The following is a 19,226-nucleotide window of genomic DNA, read 5'->3' on the forward strand; positions in this document are numbered from 1 at the left end:
CTGTGCTGTGTCATGTCTGAAATTCGGTTGTAAGCACTTTGGGACAGGGAGCCTGTGTTTTTAATCCCTCTTATAGGCACATAGGACACATTGGGGGGGCTGCAAAATAATACATAACATATTTGGTGTTTGTTATTACTACTGCAACCCCGGGGTGCATCAGCACCCCTAGTTCCAGCACCACTGCCTATAGATGCCACTATGGGTACTATTTCCATCCCTGGTATACTGATGTGGTAATGTCATCTCCCCTATAGATTCTATGCTTGCTCCCCTATCTAGCCTCCAGGCTCTCCGTACCAGTTATTGCTCTCATCTCCTCTTCCTCTTCTAACGTCCATTGTTCTGAAACCCACATACGACCCGTCCGCCCGCCCGCGGGTCTAATTTCCCACACAAGATAACTGCATCTAGAAATCTCTCTGTCTAGGTCCCTCTGGTCAGCCCCGCCCCGCCTCCAGGCCCTTTCTTACTGCGCCCGCCTGCACTGCGCCCCCTCAGCCAGTCCCCGGACTCGCTTACCGCCGCACTTCCCGCGTTAAGGTGACGTCGGCGGCAGGGCCGGGCGAGTCGGAGCGACAGCGGCGCAAGATGGCGGCCACCACGGGCTCGGGTAAGCGGGGCTGGGGTAGCTGAGGCCGGGTCGGGGAGGAGGGACTCGGCGCCGTAGGGCGGGGCAGCTTCTACCGGAGGGCGCGGGGGTGACCGGCTGCGGCCCAGCGGGCTCCCGGGAGCGGGGGTTTGTCGGCGGGGCGTGTCTGGGGCTTGAGGGGCGGTGGCGGCTGGGGGCGCTAGGCCGGGGGCCCCAGCGTGAGGGGGCTGCTGCTGGAGGCCCCAGTCCTGGCGGGCGAGGTTCCGGGGGGAGGGGCTTAAGGGGGAGGAGGCGCCTAGAGGGGTGTAGGAGTATCAGGGTGGAGGAGGGGCTGCCTTGTGTGTCAGGGTGTGTGTCCCTGGGGGGAAGGGCGTTCTGGGGTGCCAGGCTGGAGGAGGGGCTGCCTTGTGTACCAGGATGGGGTGTCCCTGGGGGGGGGAAGGGCGTTCTGGGGTGCCAGGCTGGAGGAGGGGCTGCCTTGTGTGTCAGGGTGTGTGTCCCGGGGGGAAGGGCTTTCTGGGGTGCCAGGCTGGAGGAGGGGCTGCCTTGTGTACCAGGATGGGGTGACTCTGGGGGGAAGGGCGTTCTGGGGTGCCAGGCTGGAGGAGGGGCTGCCTTGTGTACCAGGATGGGGTGTCCCTGGGGGGGGAAGGGCGTTCTGGGGTGCCAGGCTGGAGGAGGGGCTGCCTTGTGTGTTAGGGTGTGTGTCCCTGGGGGGAAGGGCGTTCTGGGGTGCCAGGCTGGAGGAGGGGCTGCCTTGTGTATCAGGATGGGGTGTCCCTGGGGGGGGGAAGGGCGTTCTGGGGTGCCAGGCTGGAGGAGGGGCTGCCTTGTGTACCAGGATGGGGTGTCCCTGGGGGGAAGGGCGTTTTGGGGTGCCAGGCTGGAGGAGGGATGTCTTGTGTACCAGGATGGGGTGTCCCTGGGGGGAAGGGCGTTCTGAGGGGGGGTATCAGGGTGGAGGAGGGGCTGCCTTGTGTGCCAGAATGGGTGTCTTTGGGGGAGTAAGGTTCTGGGGATACCAGGCTGGGGGACGGCAAGATGGTATGTCCTTGGTAAAACCATGCTGGAGGAGAACGAGGATGCCTTGTTCCAAGCTGTGAGGATGTTCTTGGCTGCTTCTCCTCTATCCTCAACATGATTTCTCTTAAGCATTCAACCCCACTTGTTTATCACTTCTGAGTATGATATTGTTTCTTGATTAACAGGGCTATTAGAGTAAAACTGAAGTTACTAAGGGCGGGTATATATTGGGAATTTATATTGGCATAGCTACATCAGTCAGGGTGTAAAAAATCCATATCCCCAAGAGACCTAGCTATGCTGACCAAGCCCCCTGTGTAGACAGTGCTAGGTTGACAGAAGAATTCTTCTGTCAGCCTAGCTACCACCTCTTGAGGAGGTGGATCACCTACACTCATTGGAGAGCATCTCCTGTTGACGTAGGTAGTTTCTACACTGGGGACTTGTCTACACTTAAGATGCTACAGTGTCACAGCTGTGCCCCGACAGTGCTTCAGTGTAGACACTACCTACACCGATGGGAGGGATTCTCCCATTGGCGGAGTTAATCCACCTTTCCAAGAGACAGTAGCTATGTCAACAGAAGGATTCTTCCATCAACTTAGCACGGTCTATTTGAGGACGTAAGTCAATTTAACTATGCCACTCAGTGGTGTGGAGTTTTCCCACCCCTGACGGACGTAGCTAAACTGAGCTAATGTTTTAGTGTAGAGTAGGCCTGCAGCACTACAGCAGCGCAGCCACAGTGGTTTAAGTATAAATATACTTTGAGACATGACAAATTACAGCACAGGAGGGGGTGGGAGAAATGGAGGAAGGGAGATAGAATCTGTTTCCAAAAGGTGTTGTGTGTTGGCTGAAATGAACTGAACCCTGTGTATCTAGGTGCAGTAAGAACAACCATGAGTGAGACCAGATCGACACTAGGAAATTAGGTCGGTATAACTACGTCGCTTAGGGATGTAAAAAATCCACACGCTTGAGTGACGCAGCTAAACTGACATAACCCCCAGTGTAGACAGTGCTATGTGGACAGGAGGGCTTCTCCCCTCAACATAGCTACCACTCCTCATGGAGGAGGAGTACCTATGTGGCATAGGTAGCGCCTTCACTGAAGTGCTATATTGGTGCTGCTGCAGCATTTTAAGGTAGCTCAGCCCTTGGATTCACAGAAGCTACATAAATTGACTTGGCGGAGAATGTTGAGTCAGCTGAAATCTCTGGGAAACTCAAGAAGACATCCCTTTAGCAGTTCATAAAGGAAAAGCTGTCTATATTGTCATTGCTTGTGCCTACCAGAATAATGCATCTCTCCTAAGGTTGCGCCTTAGACCTTCTTTGTCTGTTTCACTTGTCAGGTATTTATTTATCTCAATTCTGGGGTAAAAGTTTAAAATGAGATTTCAGACACTGGCAACTGGATAAAATAACAATGTGAGTTGGGCTCTGCTTTTGCTTTGTTAATGAAGCAATGACTTGCAGGTGCTACATATTTGAATATTTTTTTTTTCTGGCTAATGCTGTGTAGTGAGACCTGAAAACTCCCAAAATCGTTTTGGTCACTTATTGGGCTAAAATTGGTATTGTCTAGATGAAGTTAGCTGTCTTTGTATTCACTTTTGCAGCATATAGCTCTTCACAGGGAGGGCTTGACATAACGTTCTTTATAGGACTAATATATTTCAAAGACTGAGGATTTTGTGGCTTTTAATTTTGTTGTTGTTCTAATCTGAAAGGCTAAACAAACGCTACCAGCATAATCTCTTATTGTAAATAAGCTTCTTTACATCCGTAACTAAATGCTTGAAAACTGAAAGAATATTCAAAATCTAGTTACAGATTCTACAGGCATTGTCTACTTCATTTCTTCAAGTTGTATAATAAAGTCAGTTTCACTTTCAGGTTCTTGCCCCAGTGTTTGGATTTCAAATATTGCATGAGAATAATTATTTTAAAATCTCTGTTGAAATGTAAAATTACACATCCATCCATCAATCATAGGACATTCCTCTTTGAAGTAGGAAATGAACAAATCTTAAGGTCTTTCTCTTGGGGTAGCCTATTTCCAAAGACAGTTTAAAGTTTAGAAGAACAATGGTTGTAGAGAATAAAGATTTAAAGGGGGAAACCCTGATGTTATAGCAGCGCAGTGGCTACTGCCATAAAGCTTGTATTTTATGGAGCTATATATAAAAGTTCTCATAATCCTGATATCATCTCTGTTCTGCCACAAATGTGCTGTATATTTTAGGAGACCATGTTGGAACACTCAGTATAAAAAATGAAACTGTGACATGACCTCATCAAGCTGTCATGTCACTTCATTCTGGCAGCCATATTTTCCCAATAATCCTTTGCAGCTGCAGACTTTTCAATTTATGTTTGTCTGGAAGAATAAGGCAAGTGGCTTTCTTTTGAAGCCAGTTCAGATGCATAAATTCACTGTCTGGGTTGACATGAGGGGATGTGCATGAAGAGATGCAGTAGGAGCTATGCAACCAACATTTCATGGAGACAAAGTCTAAAACTTTTCTTGGTACCTGGCTTCCACATGGCATTGCATTGTAGGCCAGACCTGAACAATCTTAACTAACCAGTAAAATGTGTTTTGATAATGGGTATTTTGCTTCTTCTGGATCACGTTCTATCTCCATGTAATTCTAAAACAGGGGTAGGCAAACTTTTTGGCCCGAGAGCCATATCTGGATTTGGAAATTGTATGGTGGGTCATGAATGCTCATGAAATTGGGGTTGGGGTATGTGAGGGGGTGAGGGCTCTGGCTGGGTGGTGCAGGCTCTGGGGTGGGGTCAGAAATGAGGAGTTCAGGGTGTGGGAGGGGGCTCTGGGTTGGGGCAGGAGCGGTGGGGGCTCCGGCTGGGGGTGCAGGCTCTGGGGTGGGGATGGGGGTTTTGGGGTTCTCTGTGCTGGAACCTAGGGGTTCGGAGGGCAGCAGGGGGATCAGGGCTGGGGCAGGGGGTTGAGGCATTGGGGGATGGCTTGGGGTGTAGGCTCCGGGCAGTGCTTACCTTAAGCAGCTCCCGGAAGCAGCAGCATGTCCCTCTTCCGGCTCCTACACGGAGGCACAGCCAGGTGGCTCTGCTGTGTGCTGCCCTGTCCGCAGGTGCCGCCTCTGCAGCTCCCAATTGTCATGAGTCCCGGCCAATGGGAGCTGTGGGGGTAGCGTGTGGAGCAGAGCCCCCTGGCTGCCCCTACGTGTAAGAGCCGGAGGAGGGACATGCTGCTGCTTCCGGGAGCCACGTGGAGCGGTCCCTGATCCTGCTCGCCGGCTGGAGCGCCGGAGCAGGGCAAGCCCCAGACTCTGCTCCCCAGCAGGAGCTCAAGGGCCGTATTAAAAGGGCTAGAGGGGTGGGTAGTTTGCTCACCCTTGTTCTAAAAGCTCTGCTTTATTGGCTCTTCTAGTGTTGAAAGTAGAGCGCTTGTATTGAGGTAATATATGGCTAGAGGGGGAAAAAATGGTGCAGGAACTTTGCATGTCAGTAAAGAGCATGTTCTAATAGTTATGTTCAAGTTTAAATTGCTGCTGGTAGGATGTAGTGTACCTTAACTACTTTTGGCAAAAACTCTTAAAATTGGTATGTAACTTTTTTAACATGGTATGGGAATCCTGAGACTTGCCCCTAACCTCTAATTGTGGAACCTTAGAATATAGGCCAACAACTTAATTTAAATATAACTTAGGGCTTTGTTCAGTTGGTAAATGAAGCAACTGTTTGTTACTGGTAATAGATCCTGCCATGTGGCTAACAATGCAGTTTTTAGACTATTCTGCTAGAGAGAACAGTGGTGTTCACTCATTTTCAGCAATGTTACGGTGACAACTGTGATACTGTTGGTAATGTACACCATTGATACCGGAAGCTTCATAAGTGTAATCTTATGGGTACAAGGACCTAGGAAATGAGTCTCTTGGGGTTTTTTTTTTTGTTTGTTTTTTTTTTCCTTTTGATTTACTATGGGGCTTTGGACAAGCAACTTATCTTATTATTAAAGTAGATTTTGATAATACTTGTTTCACAAAATCCTTGTGAGGCATGTTTATTTGTAAAGCACTTGGATATCTTTAAATGATATCTGTAGCATATAGTGCTGCAATAAAGGAACTTAGGAGCCCAGCCACTTCCTCTTTACCAAAATTCCCAATTTCTCATCTAAAAACAGCACTGTTCCAGAGGATTGGATGGTAGCAGTTGTACCTATATTTTAAAAAGGCTCCAGGGGTGATTGAGAGAATTCTAGACCACTGAGCTTTACATCTACATCTAAGAAATAGGTTGAAACAATAATTAAAACTTGAATAATGTTTCTGAAATATCTTGATATGATACAGTCTAACCAGTACGGTTTCTGCAAAGGAAGACACTCTTTTATATATCAGAATTTTTTTAAATGTGTGAATAAAGAATAACTGGTTGAACTTCTTATTTTTAGACTTTCAAAAGGCCTCTGACAAGGTCCCTCATGAGAGACTACAGAAAAATCTAAGGAGTCATGAGGAGAACAGCAAAGTGTTATAATGGATCAAAAACCAGCGATTAGACAGAAAATACTGGGATTAAATGGTCAATTTTCATTGTAGCAAAAATTTAACAGCAGGGTACCTCAAAGTTCCATCTTAGGTCCAGTGTCATGTAGTAAACTTATTAATGAGATGAGAAAGGTAACAATCTGCAGATAATAGAGAGTTACCTAGTCTAGTCTACTCTGAAACCTGTCATTAGTCTATTTAAGACCAGAGAGGACTGTGCAGCACTTCAGAGGGAGCTAACCAGACTAGGTGAATGGGCACCAAGATTGCATTTGAAGTTCAGCATTGCTAAATGCAAAATAATACACACTGGGGTGCGGGGGGAACTACTCATACACCTTACAAAGTTCTGATTTTTCCAGAGTTAATACAGTTCAGGATTCTAAGCTTCATTGCAGATGAGTTAAGGCAGTTAAGATCTCTGCCTAATATGCAGCTATAGTTAAAATCAAAGTGTGAGGATGCATAAGGAATAGGATGGAGAATAATATTGAAAATACTATGCCATCATGTAAATCAGTGGTGTGGCCTCATCTGGAGTACTGTGTGATGGTATTTCTTTTTTTTTTTTTTTTGAAGGTGGAAGTTTGTGAGAGAATGTTGAACTCAGCTTCACCAATATTCTTGTCACGTATAATAGATTTTTATCTCATAAGAGTTGGTGTAAATATTTTCCCCAAAATATTAGTTTTGAATGCCTTCCTTAGTAAAATAAATTGTAGTTGATGTAGCTGTTGTGGCTTGTTTCACAGCTTAAATACTAAGAAACAACGTTGACGTTGCAACTGTCTAATTTGTACTGCAAAGTTTTCTTTAGTTTGAGAGCTCTTTAATGGAAATGCAAGTTTCTGTCAGCCATTTTAGGGCTTGTGTGCACTAAAGGTTATTTCGGTATAACTTATGGTCGCTCAGGGGTGTCAGTAAGCCATCCCCCGAATGACATAAGCTACACCAACCCAAGTGCCAGTGTGAACAGCACTATGTCAGCGGGCTAGTGCCTTTCAGGCAGGTGCTTTTATTATGCCGCCGGGAGAGCTGTCTTCTGTTGGCAGAGAGCGTCTTCATCAGACATGCTACAGCGGCGCAGCTGCACCCTGTAGCACTTCTAGTGTGGACTAGCCCTTAGTATAATTTATAAGGAATGCACTTTAGTATAAAAGTATGCAACTAGCACTTTATCTTATTCAGAAGTATTTCATAGGGTTTGGGAGCTGGTTAAGTATCTCAGTAAAAGTCAGTTTCTGTTGTCTTGTTTGAGTACAATGACATGTAAGGGCAACATATGAACTTTAAATTTCCTGGCTTCTTACAGTTTGTGTCATAACCAAAAGCCTTTCATTAAACGGTGAATATTACATCACTTCAAAACTATTCTGAGGACAAACTTCTGCATCTAAAAGAGTACTTATAATTGTGTAATTGTTGGAAAACTTAGCATTTAAAAATTGTTCCAATACAGTACTCTCTGCAAAAGAATACTTGGAGCAGATATAATTAAGGCTGTAATATCAAACATAACATGGAAAGTATTTTAAAACTTTTTTTTGCTAGCTGTTTTGTGTATTTAGGTACAAAAGATAACTTATGGTTGAAAGACATGATTTCACTTATGCTAGTTAAATCTGGAGTAATTACTGATGTCAAAATTAAAATTGGTATGAGAGATCAGAATCTGATGTTTCCTCTTTAAATTAGTTATGTAAAATTATCCTTGACAGAACAAGAACTTTTTTGTTAGAGTTCCTAATTACTGAAATGTATTAGCCATAAATTCTTGTGCCTTATCCCTTACAGTTGAGATAAATCCATATGTGCCAAAAGATAAATGCTTGTATCTTAACTCCTCTGTAGAAAGAAAAGCTGCAGATGTAATCTTTCATTGTCATGCCAATGTAAAACTCTTTACTCTAAAGGTTTGATTCTGTGCATATTGAAATCAATGGTAAAACTCCCTTTGACTTTCATGGTGCAGCATCTGACCGTCAAAGTATTTTGACCATTTCATTGTATCAGAACCTACTAGCATTGCTAAAGTACTTTGGTGCTTCCAAAATGGATCCAATTTTTGAGAAGTCTTTACCTCTGTAAAACATGCTGTGTGCTTCAGTTTGGTCATACAAGTTCTGAATCTGATATTTAAATTCTATAACTTAAATTTCTTAAGTTGGAAAAGCTCAGAAAAGCAGAGTAATGGACTTTGCTTTTTTTGCCTCATCATAAACTAATGTAAATTTGTGTGACTTAGATGAACTACTTTAAGTGTTTTTAATTAAACTAAAAACACTTAAAAGTGTCAAGGCTTTCTGTGCTCTAACTTGTAATACTATACCTTAGACTGACAAGATGCAAGAGGTCTAAGAGTTAACATATGCCCTGTTAAGTTTTGTACTTTAGTGATTTGATAAGAGTTTAACTTTGGAATGTTTTAAGACCCTTTGTCAAACTAGGACTTCCATATATCTGCCTGGAAGTATATTTTTCTTTCTTACTACAAAAATTATCTTCGATTCTGACTGATAAAGCAAAAAATCCTGTCAATCTTCTGCATCCTTAATTCACTGGATCTGGCAGGGCATTGTTGGAAGACAACTTAAAATCTGAGATGACTTGATAGATAATTACTTACCAATAATCAATTTTAATCTGCTGCTGCTGCTTGGTGAAATTCTGAGGAGCAAAGACTCATGAAGAGGGCACTGTATCACTTGGAATGCTATCTTCATAACCATAAGGCTAGCAACTTCTTTAGGAGCTTGAGTTCTGTAGGAATAAGGCTTCTCCACTTATGACTGGCAAGTGGATTTTTTTTTCCAATCCCCACTGTAAAACTAAATGTCCTTCATGGGGTTTGTCAGACCTAGTAAACAAAAGTCTAAGATTGAGGCCTGGTATGTACAAATTTACTCAAGACTTAAAATTTATATCCAATTTATAAACTTGTGAAATTGGAGATATAACATTGTCAGTGCTGCTATAGTTAAGTCTTTAGCAGGTTCATTATGGTAATCTTTCTACTTTTGCTCTGAAGTTTATAATATAATATATTTGTCTCTGGAATATTTCCATGAGGTCTGCAGGCAGTGAACTAAGATGATGTAGATATTTTCCTACCTTTTGTGTCATAATTTAAATGAAGTTTGAAGCTGCTGCTCAGAATATTCTGGATTCATAAAGATTGGCTAAATTAAATTTTATAATCTGACGCCTGTTTTGGCGATGTAGTAGTTAAAACTCGAAGTGAACTACTTATTTCTTCTGTATTCTGTTTTTGTATTGAAAGACTCTTAAAGCAAACAGTTTTGTTTTGTTATTGTGTTGGCAATCTCCATAACTACACTTAATAAGAAAGTTATGCAGGTATTTGCCATATGTGGAAAATGTAGTTGACTCACGCTTGAGCCAGCTGATGTAGGAATACTCTTCTGTCATAAAAAGAAAAGGAGTACTCTTGGCACCTTAGAGACTAACAAATTTATTTGAGCATAAGTTTTCGTGAGCTACAGCTCACTTCATCGGATGCAATGCATCTGATGAAGTGAGCTTATGCTCAAATAAATTGGTTAGTCTCTAAGATGCCACGAGTACTCCTTTTCTTTTTGCGAATACAGACTTACACGGCTGCTACTCTGAAACCTGTCTTCTGTCATAGAACTTGCCCTGGGGTAAGCTTGCAAAAGTAACTTGGCAAATACTGAATATGCACAGAACAGATAAGAACATATTTTAGGATATATGATTGGATAACTAACAGTTTTTTTCTTCTTCCTACTCTTTCCTCCTCCCCTGATTAAATTCACAAATTGATCTATCAATTTGTATGTTTTTTTTAACTTCATTCAAGTACCAGGTTAGGACCAAACTTACACATGATACTTTATGCTTTAGCATGCAGGTAGAAGATGCCCTTGTACCAGCTGCACTAGGGTCATACACTGATTCCCCGCTCCCCCCCCCCCCCCAAAAAAAAACAAACAAAAACAGGGGATTTCCAGTTTTTTTATATAGTGTGAAATCAACATTTTGATAGTGCCTCATGGACCCACCACTTTGCAGTTGTCTACCATACCTGTGACACTTTCAATTAAAAAATTTTTGTAGCAGTAATACTAAGTGTTTGTTTTTAGCTTTTTTTTTTTTTCATGTGATACAGCAGTTAGGAACAAGGAAACCATATGACCAACCAGCTCTCTGTGGACCACCAGCGATCCACAGACTAGTTTAATTGATATTCTACAATCTCTTATTTCTAGGACCCTTACTATTCATTGCTTTGACTCATTCTGAATCAGAGTGTTTGGAAGGGCCCTAAAACAGCGTTGCCTTCTGTTCCCATAAGAATTTATATTAATATTACACACACTCTTCCCTGTACCTGTTTAAGGTTTCAGAGTCGAGCACACTCAGGTTAGGAAATGACAGAGTTAATGTTGCCGTTTGAATTTTAGTTTGACTTCCCTGTGCATTTACATTATGATAGTCTTTAATCAAATGATCACATACTGCTTTCTTCCCACAGGACTTCTGCCTTATTCAGTGCACAGAATTGATGGTGCTCACTGACTGGGTAGCTATTTAATATTTCCTTTTATTCTTGTCAGTATGTGGCTCCATGCCTTACCACAAACCATCCAACCCTTGCACTGAATAGAGAACTAACTTCATCTTAGGCTCTTCTGTGGTATCTATGTATCTTAATGAATTATTTTCGTAGCACCTGATGAGATGAGGTGGTGGTATTATCCCTGCTTTACAGATGGCGAGTTGAGGTGGAATGATATTAGGGCCAAATTTGTCAAGTGTCATAATTTTAGATGCCCAATTTGAGACAACTGACTTTTTTTTGGTGTCCAGATTACTGGGTATTCTTATGTAAATTCACGGGTTTGGAGATATATATATATATATTTATATTTTTTAATGTATATTGTAGTGTTTGAGGATTAGAACTTTGATTCCACAACAAAATCAGAATTGGCATTCAATCCCTTTTAGGTCTCTAAAAGACACTTGAGGGAGACTTTAAAGACACTAAAGTTGTCATTCTAAGCACTGTCACATTGCATATGAGAACCCTTCCAGGTTCTCAAGCAGTCAAAGGGGATATTTTCAAGGCTCTTGCTTTGCCTCGTCCCTGGTGTCATGTACTAGAGATGTTTCTTGAGCACTAGATGAGCGTAGTCTCATAAACAGAATGTCTGTGTTTCTTCTATGCGAACAAATACGTGAGGCTGGAGAAGGGGACTAGGCAGTCTCTTCAGTCATATTGCATGTTATGTAACTATTCAATACGTAGTTAACCTTTTGGTATTTCTGTAAACAAAATTTTCTTTAGAAGGTCATGTGAAAAAACTCCATTGGCATTCTATGTCCTATTAATGCATCTTTGTTTCTCTTAGAACTGTTCTTAGGCATGTACTGTGAGCAAATAAAAGAATATGACACAGATTAGGATTTATTCAGGATTCTTAATGGCTGTGGCTTGGTCTTAGAGGGAAAGTGACTTAGCCTTTCTGTGTCTCAGTTCCCTATCTGTAAAATGGCACTGATAATGCCTCACAGGGGTGTTGTGGCATAAGTTTGTTAAAGATTGTGAGATGCTCAGATATTACATAATGGGGGCCCATATAAGTGCTTTAGTTAGTGGACTTCATCAGTGCAAGATCTGAAATTAATTTCAAATTAACTTGTTTATGTTACAAAACAGATTGATTTGCTACTTTTAAAAGGCTCTGGAAAGATTCATAGATGTCCAGCCTTTTACCAAATGATGTAGCTTCTACCTTTTATCTTAAATCAAATGGACATAAAGTAGAAAGACAGACTGTAAGGAAGCAGGAAGTAAATATGCTGCTTACTTCTCTGAATACACAGAGGTCCTTTTCCTCCTCTGGCTGTATGCACTAATGCAGAGCCTAGCTGCCATGGCTCACTAGCATGACTTTTTTTTTTTTTTTAAATGCAAACGACTCCTTGTTTCCACTTACTTTTATATTTGACATCTGAGCTTGTATCTTCCTCACACCATGAAAATACTGCCACTCAGAAATATTGCTGTTTCTCAGTGTTTTGGTCTAAATGTTTTGACATCGGATTACCAAAAGTAGCAGTCCAATTATCCAGTCTTGTATCACTGCCAGATAGTCTCAGTTCAAAGTTTCTTTCTGATTCTTTTTAGGAGTAAAAGTTCCTCGTAATTTTCGACTGTTGGAAGAACTTGAAGAAGGTCAGAAAGGAGTAGGAGATGGTACAGTTAGCTGGGGTCTTGAAGATGATGAAGATATGACACTTACAAGATGGACAGGAATGATTATTGGGCCTCCAAGAGTAAGCATCAACTTACAGATCTAAATGCCAGTGTCACTCAAAATTCTGCTTTCCTGTCCTTTTTTTCCCCCTGCAGACATTCTCATGCATGTATCTGAGTGGGTACGTGTATGCAACCAGGTTTACTTGGCATATAAATTGGGGTTGATATGTCAGTATATCTTTCTGCTTATGACTTTAAACAATGCTAATACCTTTTAATTGATTAGCTCTGTTACACAAATGACATTCACATTTACAGATTAATTTACACAGTAATTTTCTAGTGTTCTGTAACCCTGAATTACAGCAAAGTCTCAAAGCCTGTAAGAGTTCAATATGGAGCTAATACTGGTAATATCTCACTAGCCAGTCCTCATCTATTAACATATTCTGCCTTAGTTCAGTTCAGTTTTTTTTGGTCATCACTTGAGGGAGTTTCTTGAGGATGTGGGGGTTGTGGTATTTCTATTGCAGCAAAACTGGCTTACTCCTTTAAAGTTTCAGCTAACTCAGATTAGAATTTGAGGTTCTAGCCATAAACTAAATTTTGGTTTTGACTTTCTTGTCACCTGTCTCCCAATCTGTGTATTTAATATGCCTCAGAATGGCTTTTTATAACGCTACCATGCTCTTTACAGTAATACTGCAGCTGGAGAGTATCTGTCCTGTTTAGAGAGGTTAGTAAAAAGGACATCTTGATGATAGGCTTAGTGTTTCCATAGCACTTGATATTTCCAAAGTACCTTATGTACCAACCTCATGGTCTTGTAGTCTGAAACCTACAGTGGTGACAAGCTTAGTATCTCATAGCTAGTTTAAAACATGGCTGGTATGATGGTTCTTCAGAGCTATGGTCCATGTGACTACGCTCTGGCTGTAGTGGACAGATTGGACTAATTTATTTGGGCAGCAACTTTGTTGATGTCTCTACAGTGGGGTGAGCCCCTTTAGGCCCTACCATCTATGGAATGTCCCCATAGATGACTCCTTATCAGTTAGTGATTGGCTTCTGCCATGTCTCATGAGGTTTTATCCTTACTTTTTAACAATATAGAAGGGATAATCTAACTCTGTGTTCTCATCCATATGTCAAATCCCTTTTTTAATCTGATTAGGCTCTTGGCCTCTACTTTGCAGTAGTAAATTCCACATGTCACTTATGCATTGTGTGTATCTTAAAACAAAAACACACACACAAACCTTCCTCATCACTCCTTAAATTGACTTGTGGTCTTCCAGTTTCACTGACTATCCCCTTGCTCTTTTACTATGGAAGGATAAATGTGAGTGCCTATTACCTTCACTATACCATTGCATTGTGATGTATATCTCATGTCTGATGTGTCTCCTCTCTAAGTTATCCCAGTCTTTTCAACCTATCATTATATGGAAGCCTTCAGATGCTCTCATTGCCCATATCTGCACCTTTCTATTTGTAGCCATTTCTGAGATAGGGTGACTGTCACTGAACATAGTACTCCAGGTGAGGCTTTACCATTCATTTATTATTTAACGGCATTACACTTTCAATATTTTCTCTCATTCTTTGTTCACCTTAACTTTTTTTGCTCTTTGACTGCCACTGTAAATACCTCCTTAAATATGAACAATGACAAGTCTGGTGGCACCTTACAAGGGTCTTGTATTAAACAAATATTTAAAAAGAGACTGAAATCTGCACACACTTGTGTGCTTTTACCATAGAAGTGTTGTCATGGGAGCAAAGTACAGCTAAGTGATTCTGATGTCAGAATTGTGTAGGATAATCCAATCTGTCTAGAGCTGACCCCTTTTTGCTTCAGTTCACAACTATCTTCTGTTTTTCACCTTTCCTGTCTGATACCTTTTAAAAAGAACCAAAGTCATTAGAAAATCCTGCTCTGCATAACTGACCACTGGATGTCACTGTTGCATAGAAAGACAGCTGCAAATGTATTTGTGTGTGTATTTGTCTATGAATACCGTGACTCTTACTTGAGTTTCAAACTGGCACGTTCTGGTTTATTAGTATCAGATATATATGCATCTGTGTCTTTGCTCTAAATCTTGTAATAGATCACATCCCAGTGCTTGCTGGCCGCTTTCTCAATCTGTCCGTAGTCAAATTGCGCCATAATTGTGAAAAGATTACACTTAAGCGTGTGTTTACATTGAGGAGAGCTCTCTCAATGTAAAATCATAGCGGAGACAAGGCATAAGTATTTTTTACCTCAATGTAGCTACATAAGAATGACCATACTGGGTCAGATCAATGGTCCATCTAGCCTAGTCTCCTGTCTTCCATCAGTGGCCAATACCAGATTCTTCAAAGGGAGTGAACAGAACAGGACAATCATGAAGTGATCCATACCCTGTTCTCCAGTCCCAGCAACTGGCAGTCAGAGACTTAGGGACACCGTGAGCATGGGGTTGCATCCCTGACCATGGCTATTGATGGACCTGTCTTCCATGAACTTCTCTAATTCTTTTTTTAATCCATTTGTAGTTTTGGCCTTCACAACATCCCCTGGCAGCAAGCACCACAGCCTGACTGTGCATTGCGTGAAGTAGTTCTTCCTTTTGTTTGTACATCAAGGTTATCCCAAGGGGGGGGGGGTATACAGTTGATTTCGGTTAGCGGTGTTAAAGTAAAAACTGCCTGTAGCTTATCTCCAGTAGGATTTTACATAGAGAGCTCTCTGTGTAAAAAAACACAGCATTATGTTTCTGAACGCCCGTATGCTTGCATGACGACAGAACTTGTAGTTTTTGAGCAATTCCCATCTTTTGGCATTCAGAGCCGTGTTGACTCTGCAGGAATCTGTGCTCAGATTTCCCAGTCTGGAGACTTACTGCTCTATCCAGGCCTCCCCGCTTTGTGGCCTTCTGTCATGCTCCCTTCATTGTTGCCTGTTACAGCTGGAATCCCTCCCAGACCCAGTCTATCATGTGGACACTTAAAACTCCTGTTGTTTCTGGTTAGCTTCCCTCCCACCCCCAGCACTCCGTTAGTTGTCCTAATTCCTCTCCCTACTGTCTTAAATCGTCTTTAAAAATTGCAAAACAACAAGATATGTTCTTCAGTCCCTGTGCATTTTGTTGTCCTCCTTTCCCTATGTTTAGCTAGATTGTAAGCTCCTCAGGGTAGGGACTGTCTTACACTGTGTTACGTGCCTTACAGACATAATTGCTATGAAAAATAATAATCCTTTGACTCCTTCTGAGGATGGGGAGTGACCTGTGAATGTGTTGTGTTTTGGAGCATTCTCCTTATCTCCCCACAACTCTATCACTTCAGTGAGTTATGAATATGGCAAAAAAAATCAAAGTCTAGGTATCGTATTTACAGTTAAATGTTTCTGATAAAATTTAAAAAATGACAGGCTTTTGGGGTAAATTGGGTTTAAATAGCTGGCTAATATAAAGCATTGGTTTCATTTCTGAGGTAGTCTAGCCCATTGAACCTACAATTCAAAACTGCATATGCCTTTGAATTGCCTGATATGAAACTGAAGTCTATGGAGAGATACTGGATTACTTTACTCTAAATTAATCTCCAAGCAGGGATGTCAGTTATATTCCATAATGTGGTAAACAGATGATAGTTTAAATATTGGTGTGCAGTGTGACAAGCTTTGTCTATGTTGGGCACTAAGTGAATTTTTCTTGCAATTTTCAGAGTGTAGCTTAACAAGCGTGGAAACGTCTGCCATGTGTGTCGCACTCAAACTTTGTGTCCCTGATGACTATTGTAATTAAGTGATTCTAATACTGCCTGACACAGATGTTCCTCTCTTCCAGACAATTTATGAAAACAGAATATACAGCCTTAAAATAGAATGTGGGCCCAAATATCCAGAAGCACCTCCATTTGTAAGATTTGTAACAAAAATTAATATGAATGGAGTAAATAGTTCTAATGGAGTGGTAAGTTTTTGGTTTTTTTTTTGGTTTGTTAACACGGTTTAAGCTTTGAACATTAATTTGAACCTACATTTTTACTCAGATGTTTCTTAACAAAATACTTTGCTTTCTTTTTGAGTAGTGGAAGTAGGGGAGGGATAAGGTAATTGTAAGATATTGCTAACGACTCCTCTCTTTCGCCTTAGCAACACTCATGTTGTTACACAATATAAGCATTTATTAAGCTTGAAAGAAAACTAAACATATGTTAAGTTTTTCAAGCTTGCTGGCAGGTAACTTGATTAAAAACCACCGTATCTGATAGGCAGCTATATTTTTTGGACTCGGAGGACTGACAGGAGTGGTGTTTTTGTCTGTTTTTAGGTGGATCCCAGAGCCATATCAGTCCTAGCAAAATGGCAGAATTCTTATAGTATCAAAGTTGTTCTGCAAGAACTTCGGCGTCTAATGATGTCTAAAGAAAATATGAAACTTCCTCAGCCACCTGAAGGACAATGTTACAGCAATTAATTTAAAAAACAACAACAAATCATGCCCCTTTATTCAATTTAAGCTGTCTTCATTTTCCACAGTAGTAAATTTTCTAGATGCATCTTGTAGACCTCAAAGTACTGGAAAGGAAGTTCCCGTTCAAAGGAAGTTTATCTTGAGATACTGTAAATGATACTAATTTTTCATTTGAAATATAAGTTGTGCTATAACAAATAATCTTGTCATGTGTAACCACTGTCCACATAGTTGAACTTCTGGTATCAAGAAAAGTCTATTTAAATTTATTACTGTCAAGACCAGTGTGGCACATTTAATTCAACTGTGAAAACATATATCACACAATCACCTTGCTGTGTGTTTGGCCTGGGTTGTTGGGTTTTTTTCTTTCTCTGTCTTTTGCAATAGAGTTGAAGCTCAGGGCTATTTATTAGAATAGACACAAAGGTTTTAGCTTCCAGGACTATGCTGGGCTTTGTGGACTACTAATGGGGATGTGTGCTAACCTCAATCATCCCTCCCTTTGTGCTATCTCTAGTAAAGGCTGAATGTGACTGTGGTTGGTTTTATTTTTTAAGTCCTAGTAGTCTAGGGCAGGCTTTCCTTCTTCCCTTTGGCCAAGGCACAGATTGTATTTCTCCTCCTGCCCCTCCCCTCCTCCCCGAATAACATGGGCCTTGGATGAGGGATTCAGGGTTTTTTCAATCTTTCCTCTCCCCCATCTTCCTAGAGGGGGTGCTGCTTTATTTTTGCCCCTTTTGTGAGTCTTCTCCTTACCCCTGGCCAGTGGCCAGCAGGAGCAAGTGTTTGGGCAATCACCTGACCTGTCCCCTCATGCTTGTCATTTTGTTTTTCCCAATGAATTTAGTCTTCACCAGCCTGGGAAACAAGAGTATCTATTCTGCTCGCAAACTTGGATCTCCCTTGCCCCCATGGCACTGCTGCCACACCGCCAAGCTGGCCATGGCTGATGTTATTAGATAGGCTTTTGACATGGTGAAAAGAGCAGTAATTTACCAGGATTGCTTGGATTTGCTAGCTGCCAAACTTTAATGGGGAAGATCTGCATGTAGAAATTCTAAACACACACTCCAATACAACCAGTCAAATTTTGGTGCTTCAAAATTGACCTGAGGATGTTAACTAATAAACAGTGCACTTACTTTTGATCCTTTTTAAAGACCTGACAATTAGAAACAAATCAACGTAGTGTAGACTTTGTTTTGACACTTCACGTGTTGTGAGAGAAACTCTTCCATGAAGATTTAGGGATAAATGGTGTGCACAGCAGATTAGAGAGAGACCTTACTGGCATGCCTCCTGGCAAATCACTGCCTTTTCTGACTTACTGTTTTGGACCACAAACTGCTGATATGTGGATGCAAGCTTAAATACAAACAACCTAGTGTGTCCTAAGTTTTATGACAAATTCAGTGTTTGTGTAAAAACCACATTTTAAAGCAGCGGCTATCAAGTCAATGAACAATTGATGTTTCCATTAACTCTTTTGAGGAAAATATTAGTTGTAAGGATTTAACATCCTCTGTAATTAAAGTTTAACATAACAGTATTCCATAAGCAGCCTTTTTATTGTATCAGACCATTGCCTGATTTTAATATAATAAAAAGTGTGCATTAATATTACAAGGCTTTAATTGTATTTATGTTTAGAACTTTGATCACTTAGGGAAATCTTGAAATGTTTTGGAGTATCTTGTTACAGATCATAATATGGTGATCTGATTTAATAGTAAAATGTGAACATTTTTGCATATAACTTAACGTTGTGTGGTGAAAGAAACAATTGTTCTGGTTCGGGTGTGCTGCTGCCTCCTTTAGAGTACTTTGTAAAGGAGGATTTTACATGAGTCACATCAGTGTGATGGTTTAGGTTAAAGCCATACCCAAAATAATTGGAGTGTCCTTCCTGTGATGATCTTAAGGAACTGCTGAAATAGAAACTCCGTCAGACAGAAAACTTCTACCCTGGTGCCTACCACGATGGCTTTATTTGCTGCAGTCCCTCTGAGAGAATGAAATACAGGTGTTGCAGCCTGTTCTATTCTACTATCTGTGTAGCCACAAAAGGAAGAAAAGATGAGGGGGAATCGAAGCTGGAAAGTCAATCAGTCAGATTCATTCCCATTATAAGATTTTTTCCTGCTCTCTGTAATAGTGTATTCTGCAAACCTGGACTTCTGTTCAGAACTTCATATTCCCTATTTTTTTATCTGGGATTTGGTATTTCCGGTTATGAAGAGAGCCTTCTTCAAAAGGGAAAAATTAGATATTGCTTGTGAATTCACCTTAAAGTCTTAGGGAACTGGGCTCTGTGTGTGTGGGGGTGGGGGTGGGAGGGGGTGGAG

General features: G+C 41.3%; 1 protein-coding gene across 2 annotated transcripts; it reads left to right on the plus strand.

Annotated features, from left to right (window-relative positions):
* Positions 1-431: 431 nt before the first annotated feature.
* UBE2V1 (ubiquitin conjugating enzyme E2 V1) lies at positions 432-18,504 on the plus strand. 2 transcript variants are annotated; one of them, XM_037915423.2, is made up of 4 exons: positions 432-613; positions 12,338-12,486; positions 16,249-16,374; positions 16,735-18,504. In XM_037915423.2, the coding sequence occupies exons 1-4, from the start codon at positions 592-594 to the stop codon at positions 16,879-16,881; spliced, it is 444 nt and encodes a 147-aa protein (XP_037771351.1). In that variant the 5' UTR covers positions 432-591; the 3' UTR covers positions 16,882-18,504. The 2 variants fall into 2 exon arrangements, with proteins under 2 accessions (XP_037771351.1, XP_037771353.1); XM_037915425.1 differs by lacking the exon at positions 432-613 and adding an exon at positions 10,705-10,726.
* Positions 18,505-19,226: the final 722 nt, after the last annotated feature.

The sequence above is a fragment of the Chelonia mydas genome, chromosome 13 (assembly GCF_015237465.2).
Source record: "Chelonia mydas isolate rCheMyd1 chromosome 13, rCheMyd1.pri.v2, whole genome shotgun sequence".
Lineage (NCBI taxonomy): Eukaryota > Metazoa > Chordata > Testudines > Cheloniidae > Chelonia > Chelonia mydas.

What these genes read in the sequence shown, in the direction of transcription:
- UBE2V1 (XM_037915423.2), top strand. Translation starts at nt 592, where the DNA reads ATGGCGGCCACCACGGGCTCGG. An exon ending in GGCGGCCACCACGGGCTCGG is followed by an intron (nt 614 to 12,337) that starts GTAAGCGGGGCT and finishes GATTCTTTTTAG; the next exon opens with GAGTAAAAGTTCCTCGTAAT. An exon ending in TAAATAGTTCTAATGGAGTG is followed by an intron (nt 16,375 to 16,734) that starts GTAAGTTTTTGG and finishes GTCTGTTTTTAG; the next exon opens with GTGGATCCCAGAGCCATATC.